Genomic DNA, 22,214 nt, shown 5'->3' with positions numbered 1-22,214 from the left:
AAGGTACAGGACAGAGAGGAGATGAATGAGTTTCCACTCATTGCTAAGTCAGGAGGACATTACAGGATACATAGTTGGAGGAATTAGCCTTAGAAGAAGCAATATTTCTTTACCAAATTAACTAATTTCATTATTATTTGAAAACTACATATGTACAAAGTAAGAAAAAAGTTAAAATATTAAAAAAAGAATAGCAGTGAAAAATATCTCCTCTTATACTCTGGTCTCTAGTCCCTGAGTCCCTTTCCCTAGAGGCATTCATTGTTACCATTCTTGAGTATGTTTCCATATATTTTTGTATGCATATGCAAGCATATGTGTATATAGAACATTTTTTAAATGCACAAAATGTAGAGCCCTATATGCCTTGTTCTGCACCTTTTTTCCACTGAACAATATGTATCAGTACATGCATATCTGCCTTTTGCATAGCATCATAGATATTCCATTGAATGGATGTATTATAACTTATTTAATAAATCTGTTGAGGAACATTTAGGTTTAGCTTAAACTTTTGCTACAAAAGTGAAACTGTTGGATATTATTAAATATAGATACATTTTTTGCACTCAAATATGAATGTATCTATAGGATAAAGTTCTAAGAGTAGAATTGCTGGCATAATACTTGGAAAAATTTTGAGGGGTGCCTGGGTGGCTCAGTTGGTTAAGCGTCTGAGTTCAGGTCAGGTCATGATCTGGAGGTTTGGAGTTTGAGCCCCACATTGGGCTTTGGGCTGACCGCTTGGAGCCTGAAGCCTGCTTCGGATTCTGTATGTGTGTGTGTCTCTCTCTCTCCACCTCTGCTCTGCTCATGCTCTGTCTCTCTCTCAAAAATAAACATTAAAAAAATTTTTTGAGGAACACCTGGGTAGCTCAGTCGGTTAGCATTTGAGTCTTGATTTCAGCTCGGGTTGTGATCTTATGTTTTGTGGATTTGAGCCCCACGTTGGGCTCTGTGCTGACAGTGCAGAGCCTGCTTGGGATTCTTTCTCTCCCTGTCTCTGCTGCTGCCCCCTCCACCCCCATTAAATAAATAAACTTAAAAAAGAAAGAGAAATTTTGAGATATTACCAATTTTTGTTTTAGGGTAAGTTGTACCAATTTATACTCCCATCATCAAAGTATCAGAGTGCCCCTTCCCATAACTGCACCCATCCAGTATATTGGATTTTTTGACCTTTGGAATTATGATAAGTAGAAAATTATATCTTGGTCCAGTTTTATTTTCTAAAAAATTTTTAAAGTAATCGCTGTGCCCATTTTGGGGCTTGAACTCACAAACCTGAGATCAAGAGTTGCATGTTCTACTGACTGAGCCAGCCAGGTGCCCCAGTCTTGGTCTAATTTTAAATTGTGTTTCTCTAATGAGTGAAGTTGAACGTATTTTCATATTTTTAAAAATTATATATGGAAGGGAAATTTCAAATGTGAGAGGAAAAATAGGAAAAGAGGTGTGCATATGTACATATGTTTATATGTCTGGGAACTTGAAGGTATCCTTGCCTATTTTGTGCTATACTATTTAGTAATTAGAGGTGTTTTGTTTTGTTGTTGTTGTTTTTAATGTTTGTTAATTTTTGAGAGAGGGCACAAGCTGGAGAGGGGCAAAGAGAGAGGGAGACAGAAGATCTGAGGCAGGCTCTGCGCTGTCAGCACAGAGCCCCATGCTGGGCTTGAACCGATAAACTGTGAAATCATGACCTGAGCTGAAGTCCTGAGCAGGATAGGGACAGAGAAAGAGGGAGACACAGAATCTATAGCAGGCCCAGGCTCTGAGCTGTTGGCGCAGAGCCTGACACGGGACTCGAACTCACGAGCCGTGAGATCATGACCTGAGCTGAAGTCAGAGGCTTAACTGACTGAGCCACCCAGGTGCCCCTAGAGTTGCTTTTTGATTGGAGGTAGGAATGGGTTCTGGGGTTAGAGGGTAGAGGAGAAAGTTTGGCAGTCTGTAAGGAATGAAAGTGATTAGGGACATTAAAGAGATTGATCGGTAGCACTAAAGCCTAATTGGGATTGAAACCATGTGCTTATAGTTGCTTACAATGTACAATTTGAGTCTTTTTATCGGTAGTATTTAAGAGCTTTGGTTTAGAAAGTGAAGAGGTCAGATAGTTGGATGGATGGTATTTTGAAGGCTAGATGGGCACTCTGGGATCTTAGTGGCAGAGGACAGGAAGTGAAATCAAGAAAGAGATGATAATGAGGTGATAGTGGGGTGGTAGGACTAAGGGCTTCAGAGAGATGGACAAGATGGGGTTCTTCTTCCATAGTTTAGTCCTATTCTAATTCAGATCTCGTCCTCTTTACCTTTTTTGTTTTTTTTTAATGTTTATTTTTTGAGAGAGACAAAGCATGAGTGTGGGAGGAGCAGAGAGAGAGGTAGTTGCAGAATCTGAAGCAGGCTCCAGACTTTGAGCAGTCAGCACAGAGCCCGACATGGGGCTTGACCTCACCAACTGTGAGATCATGACCTGAGCCGAAGTGGGACATTCAACTGACTGAGCCACCCAGGCGTCCCTTATCTACCTTTTATATGTCTCAGCTCAGGGATTGGAGCTGTCTGGATTCTATTCCTGATTCTAGATAGACCCTGGGAGTAATCCCCTTTCCCCTCTGCCTCCTTCTCTGCTCAGAAGGCACTCGTACCTACCTACTCTTTTAGATCCTTCAGAGTCTTGAGATCCTCTAGAGATCTGAGAACCAGAAGCATCCCTTGATAGCTTGTTAGAACTGTAGAATTTCAGGCTTTGCTCTAGACTTGAATTAGAATCTCCATTGTAATAAAATCTCCAGGTGATTCATATGAATGTTGATGTTTGAGAAGCACTGCTATAGAGTAGATGAGATTAGAGTAGCTGTTAGGAGGGGATGGACATTACCTGAACGTTGAATTACTTCCAAGAGCTTGAAGTAGTAGTCTCTCAGCTTCTACAGGCTGCTCCTATCCCCCACAGGGAAGTGGTGGAATACATGGTCCAGCATTTCAAGCCTCAGATCTTTGGTGATCGCAAGCCTGTGTATGATGGGAAGAAGAACATTTACACTGTCACAGCACTGCCCATTGGCAATGAACGGGTAAGTTGGGAGTCAGACTAGACCTGTGTCAGGGATCTGGGGTGGGACAGAACTCGTTTAAGCCTATTAGAGTTTGGCAGTCTAGAAATCCTTTTCATCTTTTATGATGAGAAAGTGTGTATTAGGGTGAGGGATGGGTAGATGCTGATGTTTATTTAGCTTACTGTATGTCTGTCCCTACCCAAACAGACTGAGATTAGACTTAAAATAGACCTAAAGGACTTCTGCTAGGTGTGGTTGAGAGGGACAGAAGCACTGAACTAAGGTGGCTAGAGACTAAACGGCTGAATTTCCTCTGAAGTCTTCACTGTGAGCCCCTGTCGGTTTAAGGAGCAGATTCTTGGCAGATCTGTGTGTTTGGGGACAGTTGGGGCAACACCAGGAATGTTGGATTGTTGGAAAGCATTGGCAATCCTTCACTCCTTTCTTTTGAAGGTTGACTTTGAGGTGACAATCCCTGGGGAAGGGAAGGATCGAATCTTCAAGGTTTCCATCAAGTGGCTGGCTATTGTTAGCTGGCGTATGCTCCATGAGGCCCTGGTTAGTGGCCAGATCCCTGTTCCCTTGGAGTCTGTGCAAGCCCTGGATGTGGCCATGAGGCACCTGGCATCCATGAGGTACTGGGTGTAGTTAGTATCTGGGCTAGTAGTGGTGGCAGAACTGCTATGTGGGGTTGGGGGGTAAAATGAGCACATACTAAGGTCCCACAGTATGCCTTTCAAATAAAACATTCTTTGAAGCCCTACCATATGCCAAGTGGTATGCATATACATTTAGGTGGTTTAAAGCCTTGGCCCTGTCCCTTTTAGATATCTTTGGACCTTCACTCCATCTGTCCCTGCAGGACAGAGAAAGGATAGAGACTTGCACAAGGTCAGTCATACAACTAGTAAAGGATCAGAGCTGGAATTAAAGCCCTGGTGTCCTGCCTTCCAGGCCAGGGCTCCTCCGTGCCCAGGATGCCTCACAGGGTGGGGGCCTGTGCCCGAGGGACCAGTTCTCTGCCTGTCCCTGCCAGGTACACCCCCGTGGGCCGCTCCTTCTTCTCACCGCCTGAGGGCTACTACCACCCGCTGGGGGGTGGGCGCGAGGTCTGGTTCGGCTTTCACCAGTCTGTGCGCCCTGCCATGTGGAAGATGATGCTCAACATTGACGGTGAGTGGGGAGAGCTATGGAGCCAGGGGCACCCTGAGTCCAGTGACCACACTCCCAGCCTCATCCCTCCCAGCTCTGCAACCACACTCCTAGTCTAATCCCTAAAGCCCTGGTACCCCTCCCCCATCCCGATACCCTATAAGGAAGAGGGTGTAAAGAACAGTGCCTCCATTTATACTGAAAGACTGAACCTAAGTTGAGCTCTACCCACCCTGTCCCCACAGTCTCAGCCACTGCCTTCTATAAGGCGCAGCCAGTGATTGAGTTCATGTGTGAGGTGCTGGACATCAGGAACATAGATGAGCAGCCCAAACCCCTCACGGACTCTCAGCGTGTGCGCTTCACCAAGGAGATCAAAGGTGAGGACCCAACCAGGTGGGGAAGGGAAACGGCACTACTTTCTCTTTAGTCCTAAAAGGAAATCCCCTTGGGATATGTTCAGGGGAGAGGCCAAGCCTGGTTGCATGAACAGCCTTTTCCAACCCTGACTGGCAGTGTGTGTATCCCAGGTCTGAAGGTGGAAGTGACCCACTGTGGACAGATGAAGAGGAAATACCGTGTGTGTAATGTTACCCGCCGCCCTGCCAGCCATCAGACGTGAGTTGACAGGCTGCTAAGCCATACCATTAGTGGAAGAGAGCTGATATTTCAGCATACTCCTTTCACTTCCTGTGCCCTCCCCCATTGGTCCTGAGAATGAGCCCTGTTTTTCAAGATAAACTTTGGTATCCCTCCTCCAACCTTCCCAGATCCTTGATACTCTCCTTACCATTTTTACCTTCTTGGTCTCCACCTCTCCTCCTTGGTCCTTTATTATGGAGCAGGAGTCTTCCCCTGACTGCTGTCTCAGTTCTGTTCTTTCTCAACTTACTCTTCCACCTGAAAGAGAAAGCTAGGCTCCTGGGCTCATTCCATCTACCTTCTTGACCTTAGACTACTGGTCTGTGAGTGCCTATTGGATACTGGGCTTTATGCTCAGCACTAGAAATGCAAATGAGTCAGATATGGTCTTGACTGTTGTGGAACTTGCCTCTCAAATCTTTGGCTTTACTCTGGGAGCCCTGTATTGCCTGCTTTCCCATGAGTGGCAATGCTCAAAGAGTCTGGATAGGGATGAAGCCAAGTCTGGGACTTCCCATGGTTGTAAGTCTAAAGAGGTGGGATTAAATGCTGGGCCCTGACACCTTCTTCCCTTCGCCCAAACAGGTTTCCCTTGCAGTTGGAGAGTGGACAGACTGTGGAGTGCACAGTGGCACAGTATTTCAAGCAGAAATATAACCTTCAGCTCAAGTATCCCCACCTGCCCTGCCTGCAAGTTGGCCAGGAACAAAAGCATACCTACCTGCCCCTAGAGGTGAGGCTGCCAAGTAATGGCTGGGCTGGAGAACAAGCATTGTACCTGTGCACTGATCATAAGAGTTCTGTTCTTCCATTCGTAGTCTCTTACTCTCATTTTGAAGTTAGGAAAATTGACATTCTGAGAGGCATGAGGTCATTCTGTGAAATGTAGGCCCCATTCTTACCTGCTACGTTCTTTCATTATCCCTCATCCTGCTCTCATGTTCTTTCAGGACTGCCAGGCAGAGGTAAAAGCTGTGTTTACTATTTAATAAATAATTAGTTCATTCAGGACAGATATTTCAGATACCCACATTCATGTCCTTTTAATTTCTCTTACCCTGTCTGGAGCTGGGGATCCTAAATGACCTAGAGATGTAAGTATACCTTATTTTGCAGAAAATGGAGATAGGTATTACCTATAATGTGAATTCTATTCATGTTATCAATGTGATGATCAATGTGTCCTTTTGAAAAAGTTTTAGTCCCAAGATTGATCGTATTTTTATGCTTCAGACCTTTGAAATCCTGCAATTAAAGAATAGTAATGCTATTTAAGCCATAGAATACAAATGCAGAGTCATTGGGCTGTATTTGATTTGGTATACACACACTAGCCAAAATGTCTTTGGAGAAATTATTGCTGACTACTTCATTGTTTAGTCTAGTGCTACCCAAAATGTGGTCTGTAGACCAATAGCATAGATATTACCTGGGTAGGAGCTTGTTTGAAATACAGAATCTTAGGTTCCACCTAGAACTATTGAATCAAAATCTGTCTTAACAGAATCCAAAGAGGACTCATGAACGTTAAAATTGGAGAAGCACTAACCTAGAATGACATCTTACTCTGTTCCCATAGCAGGAGTCAGCTGGGACCAAAGCTCAAGCCTTCTGTGATCTTCTAGGATTAAAAAAAAAAAAAAATTTATGTTGATTTCATTTTTGAGAGACAGAGAGAGACAGAGTGCAAATGAGGGAAGGGCAGAGAGAGAGGGAGACACAATTCAGAGAAGGCCGCAAGCTCTGAGCTGTCAGCACAGAGCCTGATGCAGGGCTCAAAGCCGTGAACTGCAAGATCATGACCTGAGCCAAAGTCAGATGCTTAACTGACTGAACCACCCAGGAGCCCCTAGGATTTTAGAACTAGCCAGAGGGAATTAGGCTGAGAAGCGATGAGATCCCAAAACCCAAGAACTCTGACTTTAGTTAATAGCTGGTGATACATGGAAAGTGAGAGGAAGGCAGTATGTTCTTTTGAGGTGTAAACAAGAGTCTTCAGGGACAATCCCAGCTTAGGCTATCTACTGTAAGCTAAATTATGTTAAATATATTGTCAGCAAATTAACATTACTTTTGTTGAAACATTAGTTTCCAAGGGGAATAATTTATATAATGTATATTTTTATTCTTGTTGTTTGTTTATTTAACAAATATTTATTGAGCTCCTACCGTGTGTCATATGCTCTTTTAGGTGCTGGGAATGTAGAGATTAACAAGACAGACAAGGTCCCTGCTGTCATGGAGCTTACGTTCTAGAAGGGGGAGATAGACAATAAATTGATAAATAAGATAGTTTCAGATGGTGGTAAGTGGTATAAGAATAATAAAACAGATTAAGGGGATAGAGGTAAAGGAGGAGGGGGTTGGAGAGCCACTTTAGTTATTGTACTCAGGGAGGTCCTTTTGTAGGAGACATTTGAGTCCTAAACTATGAGACAGAACCAATCTTGTAATAACCTGAGGAAAGAACCTTTCAGGCAGGAGGTAAATAATAAGTACAAAGGTTCTAAAGCAGCAGGGAACTTGGATTTTTTGAGAAATAGAGAGAAGGCCATAGTGGCTGGCGTGTGGTATATGAGGGGAAAAGTAGTAGGGGATGATTTCAGAGAGAGGTACAGGGTCTTATCATGTAGGCTTTTATAGCCAGGTGGGATTTTTTTAAGAATAACTTTATCGAAATACAATCCATATACCATAAAATTTACCCTCTTCAAATGTACAATTCAGTGGTTTTTAGTATATTCAGAGTCGTATAACCATCATCATTATCTGATTGTAAAACATTTTCATCATCCCCAGAAGAAAACCCATACCCATTAGCAGTCACTTACATTCCTACTCTCTACCAACCAGCCCCTAGTAACCACTAATCTATTTCTGTCTTTGTGCATTTGTCTATTATGGACATTTCATATGAATGGAATTATATGTGGCTTTCTTTTGACTGGCATATTCACTTAGCATAATGTCTTCAAGGTTCATTATACTGTAGCATGTGTCAGGATTTTCCTCCTTTTTAAGGCTGAATAATATTCTATGTATATACCACTTTTAAAAAAATGCATTCATTCATTGATGGACACTTAGGTTGTTTCTACTTGTTTAGCTGTTATGAATAATGCTGCTATGATTATATGTGTACAGTATTCATTCTAGTCTCTGCTTTCACTTTTTTTGAGTATATACTCAGAAGTGGATTTACTGAATCATGGTAATTCTGTGTTTAATTTTTTGAGGAATCCCCATACTGTTTTCTACAGTGGCTGTACCATTTTACATTCCACCAGCAATGCACAAGAGTTTCAATTTCTCCACATCCTTGCTTTTAGTCTTTTCCTAGTGTTGATTCTGTAGCTGAAATCATCAATCAAGAATGCTACAACTTTAAGGTGCTTTTGAGAGAGCAACCTTGTAATTTTTGACAATTCTGGATTTTTATTAATTGAATTGACTAATTTGTGTATTCTTTGGGATATGGAATTTAAAGGCAGGTGACTTTGTTCTGCGTTTCCCTCTCATTGTTCAGCATGAAGTTTGGAAATTAGAAGGAAAACCAGCACTTACATAGTGTTGGCCCTGTGGGAACAAGTTATATATTTCATTTTGTCTGAATCCTCACAGCAACCCCCATAGATAGCTAATGCTTTCTCCCATGACTGAAATTAAAGAAGCATAGTCTCAGAGTAGTTAAGAGACCTGCCCAAGGTAATATCACCTAGAAATGGCAAAGCTGGGCTTCAGATTCAAATTTTCCCAACCTGCTGGGTCTCTCTACTCTCCAAAAAGGCTTCCTGTTCATGGCATCCTGAATATAGTATATTGGGGAATGGAAGTCTTTCACATTGCTAGAAAGTCTTTTCTGATCTTCACTGTGTTCTCTTGGGCCCCAAACAGAGGAACACATGACAGGATATTCCTCACACCAACAGAGGATGCTGTCAGCCAACTGAGACAGTGGTTTCTGTAGTCCAGGGCTCAGTGATCATCTGTAGGCTGGGGCTCAAGCATTAAGAATCATTTCTAGTTTTCCTGGTGAGTTGCAGGGGAGCAACTGACTGCTTGTCACCATTGGAGAGCTGTCTATTACCTTAAGAATCCAGTTTGTGTACATTGAGTTTTTTAGTATGCAGAAGAGCTGTTTACTGGGTCATTTGGTAAATAATAATTTATGCTAGAGTTTACTGAGTGTTTACTGTGTTCCAGAATTGTACTCAGTCCTTTAAGTGCTTTATTTTATTTAGTCTCCAAACAGCCCTATGAGTTTGTTTCTGTTCTCCCCAATTAACATGAGACCTGGGCCCAGATCTGGCTCTGGATCCCAACCTCTTAATGACAAAGTGGCTATATTGCCTTTGTATTGCAAGTGGATATTTTCTAACTTACCTATCTCTGCACAGGGGATTTTGCAGTCCCGTTCCCAGGGCTGACAGCCAAGGTCTCTTCCCTTATTGTGGGGCTCTGGGTACAGGGTGGACTGTACTCAAGCCAGAGCTACCTGTCCTTCTCGTTTCCTCAGGTCTGTAACATTGTGGCTGGGCAGCGCTGCATTAAGAAGTTGACCGACAACCAGACTTCGACCATGATAAAGGCTACAGCTAGGTCGGCCCCAGACAGACAGGAGGAGATTAGCCGCCTGGTCAGTAGGGCTGCAGAGAAATGTATGCTTGGTTGCTCAGTCATTGGGGCCCCTGGTAGCATAGATGCTTTTCTGCCTTGGCAGGATCCTCAGGAGAACACAAGTCTGGATTTCTTGCCTGGGATTCCATAGGACTGCTCTTGTTTCTTGACCCTGTAGCTACTTGGCTTCCTATTTCTTTTTCCCTCCTGTATTACTTCCCTGTGTTATCCACTCCCACTTACTTCATTTTCCACTTTCCCCCCTTTTTTAGGGCTATTACTTGCCAGCCCCAGCTGCTCTTCAGGGCTTTCTCCTTGGGACCCAGAGGGTGAGCAGTATTGCCAAGCTGCTGCTCCCCTGAGATCCCCTTCTTTTGTCTTACAGATGAAGAATGCCAGCTACAATCTAGATCCCTACATCCAGGAATTTGGGATCAAAGTGAAGGATGACATGACGGAGGTGACAGGGCGAGTGCTGCCGGCGCCCATCTTGCAGTACGGCGGCCGGGTGAGCAGGGTCAGGGCCAGACAACATCTCTGGGGCATATGGTGGGGGGAGTTGGGTTATGTTTCCAGGGGCTTTTGTTCCCCTACTCACCTGGCTCTACTGAGGCTCACCTGGACGCCCCCTCTGCCTATCCCCAGAACCGGGCCATTGCCACACCTAATCAGGGTGTCTGGGACATGCGGGGAAAACAGTTCTACAATGGGATTGAGATCAAAGTCTGGGCCATCGCCTGCTTCGCACCCCAAAAGCAGTGTCGAGAAGAGGTGCTCAAGTAAGGAGGGTTGGGTGTATGGGTGGAAGGGTGGGAAGGACCTTAGAGCTGCCTACCTTCCCCTATCCACAAAGAGCCAAGATTTGTTCTGTAGTCTTCTTTCTGACTTTTGACCCTGCTTCCCTGTTCTTTCTGGCTCAAACTTTTACCTGCTCCTTTTCTGTCCATCTGCGGTCAGAAGTCTTGATGAGGAGCTGTATCTGTGTCAGAGATGATTTCAGGGCATGAATCTCCTGAGGGGGGCCTGAATTATTTTATTGTTATAATTATTAACATTGGTAGTAAATAATAGTAGTGATGACCATAGTGTTGTACCAGCACCATACCTAATTTTATGTTCTCTCATTTCATCTTCACAGTGAGTAGGTGGTGGTATTTCCATTTTCAGGAAACTGAGGCTCAAAGAGTATCTTGTACAAGGTTTGCATATCAAGAAAGTGTCAGAGTTGGGATCAAATTAGATCTGAGGTTTCTAAGTTTCTATTCCTCATTGGAAACAAAAGGTTCTCTGAGCTATTCTCTCCTATGCATACAATTTTTTCATTCAAGTCCAAGTGACCTGAATTAGATGAACATGAGTTGTAAGGGCCTCTTAGCTACCTGTGGCTGAGAGACTAGGAATAGATGACAGCAATGAAGAAAATGATACAGCCAAATGGTTTAAAGGAACATTTTAGGGGAGTAATGGTCTTGGGTGAATGAATAAATAGTAAAGAAGTAACTGACTTTTCCCTGCAGTCTTCTTATAATAATTATTATTTTTTTAATGTTTTATTATTTATTTTTGAGAGTGAGAGGGACAGAACACAAGTGGGGAAGGGAAAGAGAGAGAGAGGGAGACACAGAATTCAAAGCTTTCTGAACTGTCAGCACAGAGCCTGATGTGGGGCTTGAACTCACCAACTGTGAGATCATGACCTGAGCCGAAGTTGGACTCTTAACCGACTGAGCCACCCAGGCACTCCCCCTGCAGTCTTATTAATGAGGTATTTCAAATACCACAAAATTAACCCATTTAAAGTGTACAGTTGATTAGTGCCTGCATTCTTTTGAAGCAGTGGCTTCTTTTCACTCTGCGTCCAGAATAGGGTCAGTGCACTCCTAGGCTGAGGAAGAGCTGGTGGAGCTGACCACTTTCGTTATTGACAAGGATGTTAGAGCTTTGTGCCCTGGCAGGTTCAGCTGGCTTTGGGATTTTAATGAGAATTAGTTACAGTAGCACCTGATGAATGTGGGGACTCTGGCTGCCCTGCCTATCCTTCTCCCCTCTGCTCTCAGATGCCGACTACTACCATCATACTTACAGTTTCTTTTAAATGAGTTCCTCTTGTCTCCTTTCCTGGGTTTTTGGGACTTTAGCACCATTTGGGTCAAGCCATTCCCAGCCTTGGCCTAACATTGGAGAGTTGGCCCACAGCAATATTGGAAAGGCTCCCAGCTCTCTGCCTTTGTGTCACCTTATTGGAAGATAAATTTTTTTGTGTGCTTCTCTCTTATTCCCATGTCCAGTTCGAGAAACAATCCATTGTTTTGGATATTTTGGGGTACAGAAACTAATAAACCTAGAATCTTGGAATTGGGAGTCAGTTCATCAGACATCCCATTCTCTCAGTATCCTCAGATGCAAGGGGTAAGAATATGGCTTGTATACCTGCATCAGTGGTACCTAGTTGGATGTTTGGTTCTAGGCTAAAGATTAAAATCTGGGAGTCTGAAGGTATGGCAGTGGATGAGATTGTCCAGGAAGAATGTAAATAGTGAACAGAAGCTAAAGACAGAACTCTGAGAATCCAGAAAGGAAATAGAGCAAAGTTCCTAACTGTGTATGAGGGATGGGATCCCCAGAGTACAGGAAAAGGCATCCTTTCTACTGAGACAGAGGGAGAAGAGGTGGCTGTGGAGGTGTATAAATTGGTAATTAGGGATGGATGAGGGTGTCCTAGGGTCAACCCTCAACATTTTACTTCTGGCTAAAGAAGTCTTGTTACCTCAGCTATATCACTTTTAGGACAGGATTTCAAGACCTTCTCCATTCTAGACTTTTTTTTTTTTTTAATTTTTTTTTTTTAACGTTTATTTATTTTTGAGACAGAGAGAGACAGAGCATGAACAGGGGAGGAGCAGAGAGAGAGGGAGACACAGAATGTGAAACAGGCTCCAGGCTCTGAGCTGTCAGCCCAGAGCCCGACGCGGGGCTTGAACTCACGGACCGTGAGATCATGACCTGAGCCGAAGTCGGACGCTTAACTGACCAAGCCACCCAGGCGCCCCTCCATTCTAGACTTCTTTAAACACATCGTGGTCCCCAGCACAGGACACAGTATACCAAGTGTGATCTGGTGGTAGAGAGAAGATTGGGAATACCACTTTCTGTGAAGTAGAGACCCACTTATTAAATTTGACTTATTAAATTTGATGTTCCTTTATATCCTCAATCCTAGTTCCATTCCTGCCTTCTGATGTAGCCACTGTCATGAACTATCATGACCTTCCTATCTAATTTATATATTTTGTAAACCTATATATATATGCTTTTAAATTTTATATGATAGTATCATACTGTATTTATTTTGTGTGTGTGTTTACTAAATATGTTTAAAAATATTTTCTTACTATATAGACTTTTGAATCTATCGTATTGCTATTTGTATGGTATATAATGTCCCCTAAACAATTCCTTTTATTGTCTACTTGTATATTGCTTTTAATCTGAATGTAGGATTTTCACAAGTTAAATTTCCTGCTACCCATTTCAATTTGTTACTGTATTTATGTAGTTAGATTTTTTAAAATCTGCTACATATGTACCCTTTCTTCCTTTCGTAGGGCAAAGCCCTAAAGCCAAAGAAAAGAAGCTTGTTTAATTATTTGCTCTTAGGTCTCAAAGAATCAGTAGGGGAGGAGGGAATTCATTTTTATTGAGCACCTCCTGTGCTGTGATCACTGTTGGAGCTTCTTTTAATATGAGCAGAAGCCTTTCTCTTGGGCATTTGCCTATTGCTATGGACTTAGTGCACAGGAATCAATTGCTGATTGGGACAAGGTGGAGACTCAATTCCCACAGATTCTTTCTCTGGGCTCCCTTGGCTCTCTGTTTGCACCATTAAATACTTAGCAAGCTTGGTTTTGTCCTACTCAACTACAAATGTGTTTTTTACGCTGGCTGTGATCATATCTCATTTATCTCAGAATCTCTCAGTGGTTATCATAGTGCTAGGTACCTAAGATGGAGGCATTTATTCAGAGGTATTAAAGTGGGACTCACTGCCTCCTGTCATGATCATACTTGTGCTGCAGGAACTTCACAGACCAGCTGCGGAAGATTTCCAAGGATGCAGGGATGCCCATCCAGGGCCAGCCTTGCTTCTGCAAATATGCGCAGGGGGCAGACAGCGTGGAGCCCATGTTCCGGCATCTCAAGAACACCTACTCAGGGCTGCAGCTCATTATCGTCATCCTGCCAGGGAAGACGCCAGTGTATGGTACAGTTCTCTGGGGACAGTGATAATGAAGATAGGACTCTTCTCAGGGTAGCTCCCTGGAGGCTCCTAGGGAGGACTCAGTGTGGGTTCTCTGATCTAGCCAGAGTTCTTCCTTAATGTCATTATTCCTTTTATAGGAGAAATATCAGCCTATATGAGCCATTGAATCATCCCAGGTCCTGCTTACCTGCTCACACTCCATCCCAGTAACATTTACTGGGATCCTCTGGGTTCTGGTCTTTATGCCAGGCAAAGCTGGGCCAGATAGAGAAATGGGTCAGTCCAGACTCCTGTTCCTAGGAGTGTGTTGTCTTATCAGGACATTGTAAAGCACACTCAAGTGGAGTTTGTGGTGGCTCTGTAAGTGGTCTGTTGCCTGGGAATGACTTGGACTTTCTGAGAAGCTTTCTTCTCTCCCACTTTTAAGGAGAGGGGTGACAATATATAACTCTGGCACAGTTCTTTTACTCTCTTTTCCCTCCACGTCTCCAGTTTCAAAGGAAGAGCTGTTCCTCCTCTTACCTTGTTCAACCCTTGTATGCGCTTATTCCTATCTCATCCTGCTACTTTTGGGACTTCATACCCTTTAACCCTCCAACTTCTTCAGTTTCCCCACCCAAGAGCACATTACCACAATCATGCCATCTCCTTTAGCTTTTGTCTTCCTATTTTCTTGATTTTCTTCATCATACCTTTTGAATGTGTTCTCTACATTTTCTAGGCCCTTTCCTCACCAGCTACTTACTCCTTTGCGTCTTTCATCTGTCTTCTAACTTTCTCCTAAACTTCTCTTGCAGAAAGCCATCTGTGACCTTTCTCACTTCTCTTGACTTCTGATATTTTCTCCTGTCTCTCTCGAATTATTTTTGTCATTACCAGATATGCCTCGTATTTTCCAGATTTCTGTATCCTGCCTTCTCTGTCTTACATTCTAGTGAAATTTTCATTGATTTCAGTTGCTTAAATCATCACCTATTATTATATGCTATAATGTATTATTAAAATCCTGATCCAATCCTTTACCTCTGTCTCTCATTTGTTGCTTTTGACCTTTTTCCCTTCTATAGGAGTTTATTGATTACCTGCTATGTGTGAGAAATACTGTGCTAGGTCCTAAAAGCGTTGGTGAATAAAATGGATATATTGTCTGCTCTTGTAATGTGTTTTGGTGGACCATGTCTTTAGTATCTTCTCCTGTTTTTATTAGTAAGCTCTTATCTTTACTTCTTCTGTGTTTGGCATCATAATTGCTTCTGAGTACCTTTATCCAAATTCTGGAGGCAGTCTGTCTTCTCGTTGCTTCATCTCCAGTGTTCTTTTTTACAGTTTTAAGATACATTCTCTGGTCTCCACCCATACTTTTCAACTTAATTTTAACATTTCTCCTTTTTCTTTTTTCATTTAAATGTTTGTTTATTTATCTTTTTTTTTTTTTTTTAATTTTTTTTAATGTTTATTCATTTTTGAGAGACAGAGAGAGACAAAGTATGAGCAGGGAAGGGGCAGAGAGAGAGGGAGACACAGAATCTGAAGCAGGTTCCAGGCTCTGAGCTGTCAGCAGAGAGCCCGACGTGGGGCTCGAACTCACAAACTGTGAGATCATGACCTGAGCCGAAGTCGGACGCTCAACCAACTGAGCCACCCAGGCGCCCCTGTTTATTTATCTTTGAGAAGGAGCACAAGTGGGGTAGGAGCAGAGAGAGAAAGAGAGCACAAATAGGGGCAGAGAGAGGGGGAGACACAGAATATGAAGCAGGCTCCAGGATCCTAGCTGTAAGCACAGAGCCTCATGCGGGGCTTGAACCCACAAACTGTGAGGTTGTGACCTGAGCCGAAGTTGGGCACTTAACTGACTTAGCCACCCATGTGCCCCTCTTCTTAAGTCTTTCTTGAATAGGTTACTTGATGAGACCTTTTGTGACTCTACTCCTAAAAAAAACCTTCATTGGCTCAAATTCACAAAGTAAAAATTTTTCAGGGTCCTGATCTATGTTTAACTTTTCAGCTTTATCTTGTATTGTTCCCTTTGCCACACATACTGGAACGATCACTTTTTCTGGAATTAGATAGAATTTGAAATAGATTTTAATCCTGGTGATGCCAGTTTACTGATATAGGCAAATTACCTAACCTTTCTGAGCCTCATGAATTAATTATATAAAAAGCAGCATGTATGGCTCAATTGGTTAAGTGTCCGACTCTTGATTTCAGCTCAGGTCGTGATCTCAACAGTTGTGGGTTCAAGTCCCTGGTCGGACTCTGTGCTAACAGTGCAGAAACTGCTTTGGATTCTCTGTCTTCTCCTCTGTCTTCTCCTCCCCTGCTTGTGCGTGCACGCTCTCTCTCTCTCTCTCTCTCAAAAATAAATAAACGTTAAAAGAAAGCAACATGTAACAGTGCTTAGCACACTGTGGATACTGTAGATGCTCATTTCTTGCCTGTGCTTTCTATTCTCTGGTTTTGCTTACCTCATTTGCCTTTGTCTAAAATATCTAAGTACTCTTCTTATTCCCCATGTTGCCCTTAAAATTCTCTCTATCCTTCAAGTCCCAGTTTAAATGTATTTATTCCAGGGGCACCTGGGCAGCTCAGTTGGTTAAGCATCTGACCTCGGCTCAGGTCATGATTTCACGGTTGTGGGTTGAAGCCCCACATCGGGCTCTGCGCTGACAGCTTAGAGCCTGAAGCCTGCTTTGGATTCTGTGTCTCCCTCTCTCTCTGTCCCTTTCCCCACGTGTGCGTGCTCTCTCTGTCTCTCTGTCTCTCTCACTCTTCCTCACAAAAATAAACTTATTAATAAATATACTTATTCCCGGAAGCCATCTCTTATCCTACTTAGAGGATAGATCTTTCTGGAAATTGTATCAGGCTGCTGATCAGTTACTACCTACCTTGATATTATTTTGAGCATAGGGTAGATCTTATTTTGCTCTGAAACCTTCTTTCCTCTGCACATATAAGGTGGAACCTTCCATTGACATGATACTTAATAATTGCTTATGTAGTGAAGTTGGTTGATCTTCAATCCAAGTCTCTCTTGGACCTTAAATTGATGGCCCTTGGATGCAAAATAAGGATACTTTTTAGGAGAACTGCCTTGAGTAATTATCCACATTTCTGGTTCCCTCCAGCAAAGGGGAGAATCCAGTATTTGTTTTGCTTGGAAAGTAGTATAATATAGTGTAGCATGCTTGGGGAGGTCAGTGCTTACTCAGAGAATTTTCCCCACCCTGGGCTCAGTAATGTTACACCTCTGTCCAGTCTCAGCCTTGATTAGGATTTTGGGCTTCTTCTACTTACATACTGTTTCTTGATTATACCACTTGGACAACTTAGCCAATTGTCTAGGAATTAAGCCAGCAGATGAGAAGAGCAGTTAGATTCTTCTAAAGACCCCTACCTTCCCTCCCTGGAGGCCAAAGCAAGGTCAGTTGCATTGTGGCTGCCCTAAGAATATAGAAGGACAGTGTGACATTTGCCCCGTTCTGATCTGGTACTGTATCTCAACCTGTCCTTAGCATTTTCAACTCCATACTTTCCACTAAATTGATACTATTGCCTTTTTTTTAAACGTAAACTTTTTATTGTAGTATACATATAGAAATCTTAAGAGTTCAGTTCACTGAATTTTTACAAAATGTCACACCAGGGTAACCAGTACCCAGTTTGGGAAACAAAACATTACTACAACCTCAGGCTGCTGGTCACTACAACTCCCCATTAGTGGTAATCACTTTTCTGGCTTCTAATATCATGGATTAGTTTTGACAGTCTTTGAACTTTATACAAATGAATTGTTTATTATGTACTTTTTGGTGTCTGGCTTTTACTCACTATTATGTTTGTGAGATTCAACATGTTTGTTTAGTTGTAGTTTGTTGCAGTTTTTCCATCATTGAGTAAAATACAGTTTACATGTATTTATCCATTCTACTGTCAGTGGACATATTTGCATTGTTTCCAGTTTTTACTATTATAAATAATGCCTCAGTGAACATTCTTGTACATATCCTTTGAACATATATACCCATTTTGATTGGGTGTGTATCTAGGAGGGATTTATATGTATATATATATAATTTTGTTTTTTTTTTTTTTGAGAGTGCACAAGCAGAGGAGGGGCAGAGGGAGAGAGAGAGAATCCTAAGGAGGCTTTTTGCCCAGTGCAGAAAGACATGGGGCTTGATCCCACAACCATGAGATCATGACCTGAGCCAAAATCAAGAGTCAGACGCTCAGCCAGCTGAGCCACCCAAGCACTCGAAGAGGGAAGTGTACGCTTTACACTTAAATCAGCAGTACACTTCTAGATATTTTATATCCTTACCCAAATTGGTATTCTGTCTTTCATTTTAGCCGTTTTTGTGGTATTCCGTAATAATTGTGTTGTGCTTTTAATTTGATTTCTCTGATGATTGATAAAGTTGGATATCTTTTTATATGTCTATTGGCTATTTCAGTAGCGTCTTTTATAAAGTGCCTGCTCAAGTCTTTCCCTTTTTTTTCTTTGCCTTAACTACTTTTTTCTTACTGAGTAATAGATGTTCTTTATAATTCCTTTACTTAATACGTATGTGCATTATACATATCTTCTGTGCTTTGTGGCTTGTCTTTTTGCTTTCTTAATGGAGTCTTTTGTTGAACAGAAATTTAAAATTTTAATGTAGTTCAATTTGTGTAATATTTTTTCTTTATGGCTAGTACTTTCTGCATTCTGTTTAAGAAATCCCAAGATCATAAAATAATGGTCTATGTTTTCTTTAAAAAAATTATATATATATATATATATATAAATATTATATAATATGTATTTTATGTATATATATATATATATATATATATATATATGATTTTAACCTTTCACATATAGAACTGGTCTATCTCCTTCAGAAACTCTTGCTTTCTTCATCTCTTGGCAGTGGTTCCTCTGCTGGTGCAAAGCCTAGAATCTCAGCCTCCTGTCCATACCTAGAATCAGCAAATGTACCCAGGGTAAAAGCAGTTGCAGAAGACAGCTCACCTTGGTGAGATTCTGTTCCTCTCTGGAGTTTTTGCCCTTGGTTCTTGTCTGAGCACCTCTCTGCTGCCTTCAGAAGAAGATTTCTGTATTTTGTCTGGCTTTTCTGAATGTTCTCTGCAGAAGCACTGGTTTGCCACTAACTACTCCATCTCTCTTAACAGTGGAAATGATCATTTTAGCTTTTTAAACATGCTCAGTCTCTCTCATTGAAAACACACTAAATCCTTCATTGATCCCACATCTCCTCCTTGGTACTTTGTAACACCTTAATAGTTTTTGCCTTTATGCCTTACCAGTGTCAATCCAAAGGACGTTTCTGGTCCTTATTTTACTTGATCTTTAGTAGCATTGACTTTGTTGAACACTTGCTCCTTTTTGAAATACTTTCTCCCCTTGGCACTCATGAGACAACACTGTGTTCCTCCTAGTTCTCTGTATGCTTCTCCTTTGCAGACTCATCTTCTTAAACGTTCTGCAAATATTGAGAGTTCCTCAGGATTCAGGTCTAAGCCCTCTTTTCATCTGTTCTCTTCCTTGATGATCTCATCAAGATCGTGCCTTCAATTACTGCCTGTACCTGAACAGCTGACAAATTTGCATCTTCTTTCAGACTGTTGAGCTTTCAACTACTATTCTCATTTGTCTAGTTGATACCACTGGGATGACCAAAAGAACTTCAAACTCAAACTATCTCAAAATTATTACAAAAGCTAGAAACTTGAAGTTATCCATAAAAATTCTTTTTCCTTGCTCACATATATCATCACTGAGTCCCTTAAATATCTCTTGAAATCGGTTTCTTTCCATCTAAGCAACTGTCTTAGTACACGCTACCCTCATTTCTTGCTAGATCAGTCTAATGACCACATTCTTTCTCTTATACCATGGTTCGTTTGGTCTCCTTTTTAGTTTCGTTGGCCTTTCAATTTCTCAAACATATCTCTTAGAGTGAATTTTTGCATGGTGTTGCCTCTGCCTGGAATATTCTCTCCCAACTCTGCCTCTCTCTCTTTTTGTTTTTTGTTTTTAATTTTTAATGTTCATTTTTGAGAGAGAGAGAGACAGAGTGCTAGTGGGGAGGGGCAGAGAGAGAGGGAGACATAGAATCCAAAGCAGGCTTCAAGCTCCAAGCTGTCAGCACAGAGCCTGACATAGGGCTCAAACCATGAGATCATGATCTGTGCTGAAGTCAGACACTTAACCAACTGAGCCACCCAGGTGCCCCACTCCGCCTCTCTTCTAAGTCCTTTTCTATCTTTAGGTTTCATTTCAATCATTACTTACTTAATCCTTTCCTGACTGGGTTATTGCCTGCTATTAAATGCTCTCATAGCTTCATGAAGTTTTCTGTTGTAGCATTGATCATTTTACTTTTCATGACTTAAGATTAGTCACTAGAAAGTAACCTCTGATTAGTGACCCTATGTGTTTCTGGTTATCATTGTGTTCCTACCACCTCATATACTGCCTGACATCTAATCAGCATTCAGTAAATATTTGTTGAATGCACTAATCACTTCTCTCCCTGCTCATAGCTGAAGTGAAACGTGTTGGAGATACACTCTTGGGAATGGCTACACAGTGTGTGCAAGTGAAGAATGTGGTCAAGACCTCGCCTCAGACCCTGTCCAACCTCTGCCTGAAGATCAATGTCAAACTTGGTGGCATTAACAACATCCTAGTCCCACACCAGCGGTATGAACTCTATTGCCCACTTGCCTTGCCAAGCAAGGTATCATGGTGGGGACTGACAAAGAGATAGGACCCTGGCCAGGGAGAATCATTCAGACACAAAGGAGAGGTGACCAAAATAAGTGCTAGATGGTGCCAGGAGAAGACTCAACTCCTCACTATTTGTTTTCTCTTCTTTGTTTAGCTCTGCCGTCTTTCAACAGCCAGTGATATTCCTGGGAGCAGATGTTACACACCCCCCAGCTGGGGATGGGAAAAAACCTTCTATCACAGCAGTGAGTGATACTCTCCAGCTTCTTCTTAAGGTTCTCATCTTAGCTCTGAAGACTACACATAATCTCCTTCCCTCAGCTCTTATGCTTGACCCTTCAGAAGAACTTTTTTTCAGCTGATCATCCCCATTAACCACTCCCTTGGTATCTTCATAAAACTAACTCTGTATGGTATCTGTTTTTCAGAGAAAGCAGTGGGAGTGTAGGCGGTGGCCAGAGACTTTGCCTAGTCTACATCACTCTTGCTCTGTGTTCAAATTTCTCTCTCTCTCCATGCCCACTTTGGGGATATGGGAAAGACCATGTCTCTTCTCTGAGATCCTTTTTAAGGTGGTTACTTAGTTGCTGGGATTGTCCTTTCCTCTTTCCCATCCCTACCCCTGATCCATCTAATAGATTAGATGGTTTTCTAGTCCCTCTCCCGACTTCTTTGCTCCCTGTCCCTGGAGCAGGGAATTACAAATTGCTAGAGAGATCAGGCTTACCTTCCCACTTCTCTTTCCTCAACTCTCAAGTTTCTCTAGGCAGATTGGGATAATCTCAGTAAATGCAGGGGAATCCTATAATGTGCTTATTGTTGTTTTCCTTGTGGTCATCCATCCTAGGCTCTGGCCCCTACCCACTTTGAAAATGATATTGTTTGTACCTCCTGCAAGAACACTCTTCACCACAGTTTCTGGGTAGATTCACACTTGAATTGAGAAAAGGACAAACTTATGGCTCATTGAGGCCACTCTTTGAGCTAGTAGTGCCTTCGCATGCTCCCCTGCAAGGGGTAAGAACTGAACTAATCAAGTACTTACTGTGGATTCTATGCAAGGTGTTTTATATGTACCACAGTAACACTGTAAGCAGGTAGCATTCTTATCTCCATTCGAGAGGAGGAAAAAGATCAGATGGAGATTGAAATCAGGACTCATTGAATCCAAAACCTACTAATTTGATTGCATAGCTATTTTTTTTTTTTTTTTTTTTTTTTTTGCTAAGAAGCTTTCTCCAAATCTATGTCCTGACAGTATTGGGAGAGTGGAGGTTCTGGGAGCTGATCCTGCCTCTTTGATTGTTAGGTGGTAGGCAGTATGGATGCCCACCCCAGCCGTTACTGTGCTACTGTGCGGGTGCAGCGACCCCGGCAAGAGATCATTGAAGACTTATCTTACATGGTGCGTGAGCTGCTCATCCAGTTCTACAAGTCCACCCGTTTCAAGCCTACCCGCATTATCTTCTACCGAGATGGGGTTCCTGAAGGCCAGCTCCCCCAGGTAGGGTCCAAAGTAGGTGGTGAAAACCTTCATGTTGGGGCCAGAGGGCCTAATGGGTGCAGAGAGTACTGGTGTGTTTTTTAGGCTATTGGCATCAGGAGGGGCTACTTCTTTGAGAGCTTTGCTTATTGGCAATAGGCTTGGGAGCAGAGATCACAACTGAGAGGTGGTATGTACAAGCATCTATAGACCTTTCTTTTAACAGAAGACCCTCAGTGCCTATATACTAGTTGG

At 42.3% G+C, this 22,214-nt stretch overlaps 1 protein-coding gene across 5 annotated transcripts in view; it reads left to right on the top strand.

The window, feature by feature from the left end:
• The window catches only part of LOC131505033 (protein argonaute-1), a 37,449-nt gene that overhangs the window by 5,972 nt on the left and 9,263 nt on the right, over positions 1–22,214 (top strand). Inside the window, exons 3-15 of one of the 5 annotated variants that reach the window (XM_058718081.1) lie at positions 2,960–3,080; positions 3,516–3,697; positions 4,099–4,235; positions 4,460–4,594; positions 4,745–4,832; positions 5,442–5,589; positions 9,373–9,492; positions 9,859–9,990; positions 10,119–10,252; positions 13,550–13,734; positions 20,290–20,449; positions 20,631–20,751; positions 21,786–21,980. In XM_058718081.1, coding sequence (XP_058574064.1) covers positions 2,960–3,080; positions 3,516–3,697; positions 4,099–4,235; positions 4,460–4,594; positions 4,745–4,832; positions 5,442–5,589; positions 9,373–9,492; positions 9,859–9,990; positions 10,119–10,252; positions 13,550–13,734; positions 20,290–20,449; positions 20,631–20,751; positions 21,786–21,980 — 1,858 coding nt within the window. Of the gene's footprint in view, positions 1–2,959; positions 3,081–3,515; positions 3,698–4,016; positions 4,236–4,459; positions 4,595–4,744; positions 4,833–5,441; positions 5,590–9,372; positions 9,493–9,858; positions 9,991–10,118; positions 10,253–13,549; positions 13,735–20,289; positions 20,450–20,630; positions 20,752–21,785; positions 21,981–22,214 lie in introns of those variants that run through there. The other 4 variants (XM_058718083.1, XM_058718082.1, XM_058718084.1 and 1 more) reach the window with 4 other exon arrangements.

Source organism: Neofelis nebulosa, chromosome 2 (genome assembly GCF_028018385.1).
Source record: "Neofelis nebulosa isolate mNeoNeb1 chromosome 2, mNeoNeb1.pri, whole genome shotgun sequence".
Lineage (NCBI taxonomy): Eukaryota > Metazoa > Chordata > Mammalia > Carnivora > Felidae > Neofelis > Neofelis nebulosa.
This window is presented reverse-complemented; position numbering and strand designations above follow the sequence as displayed.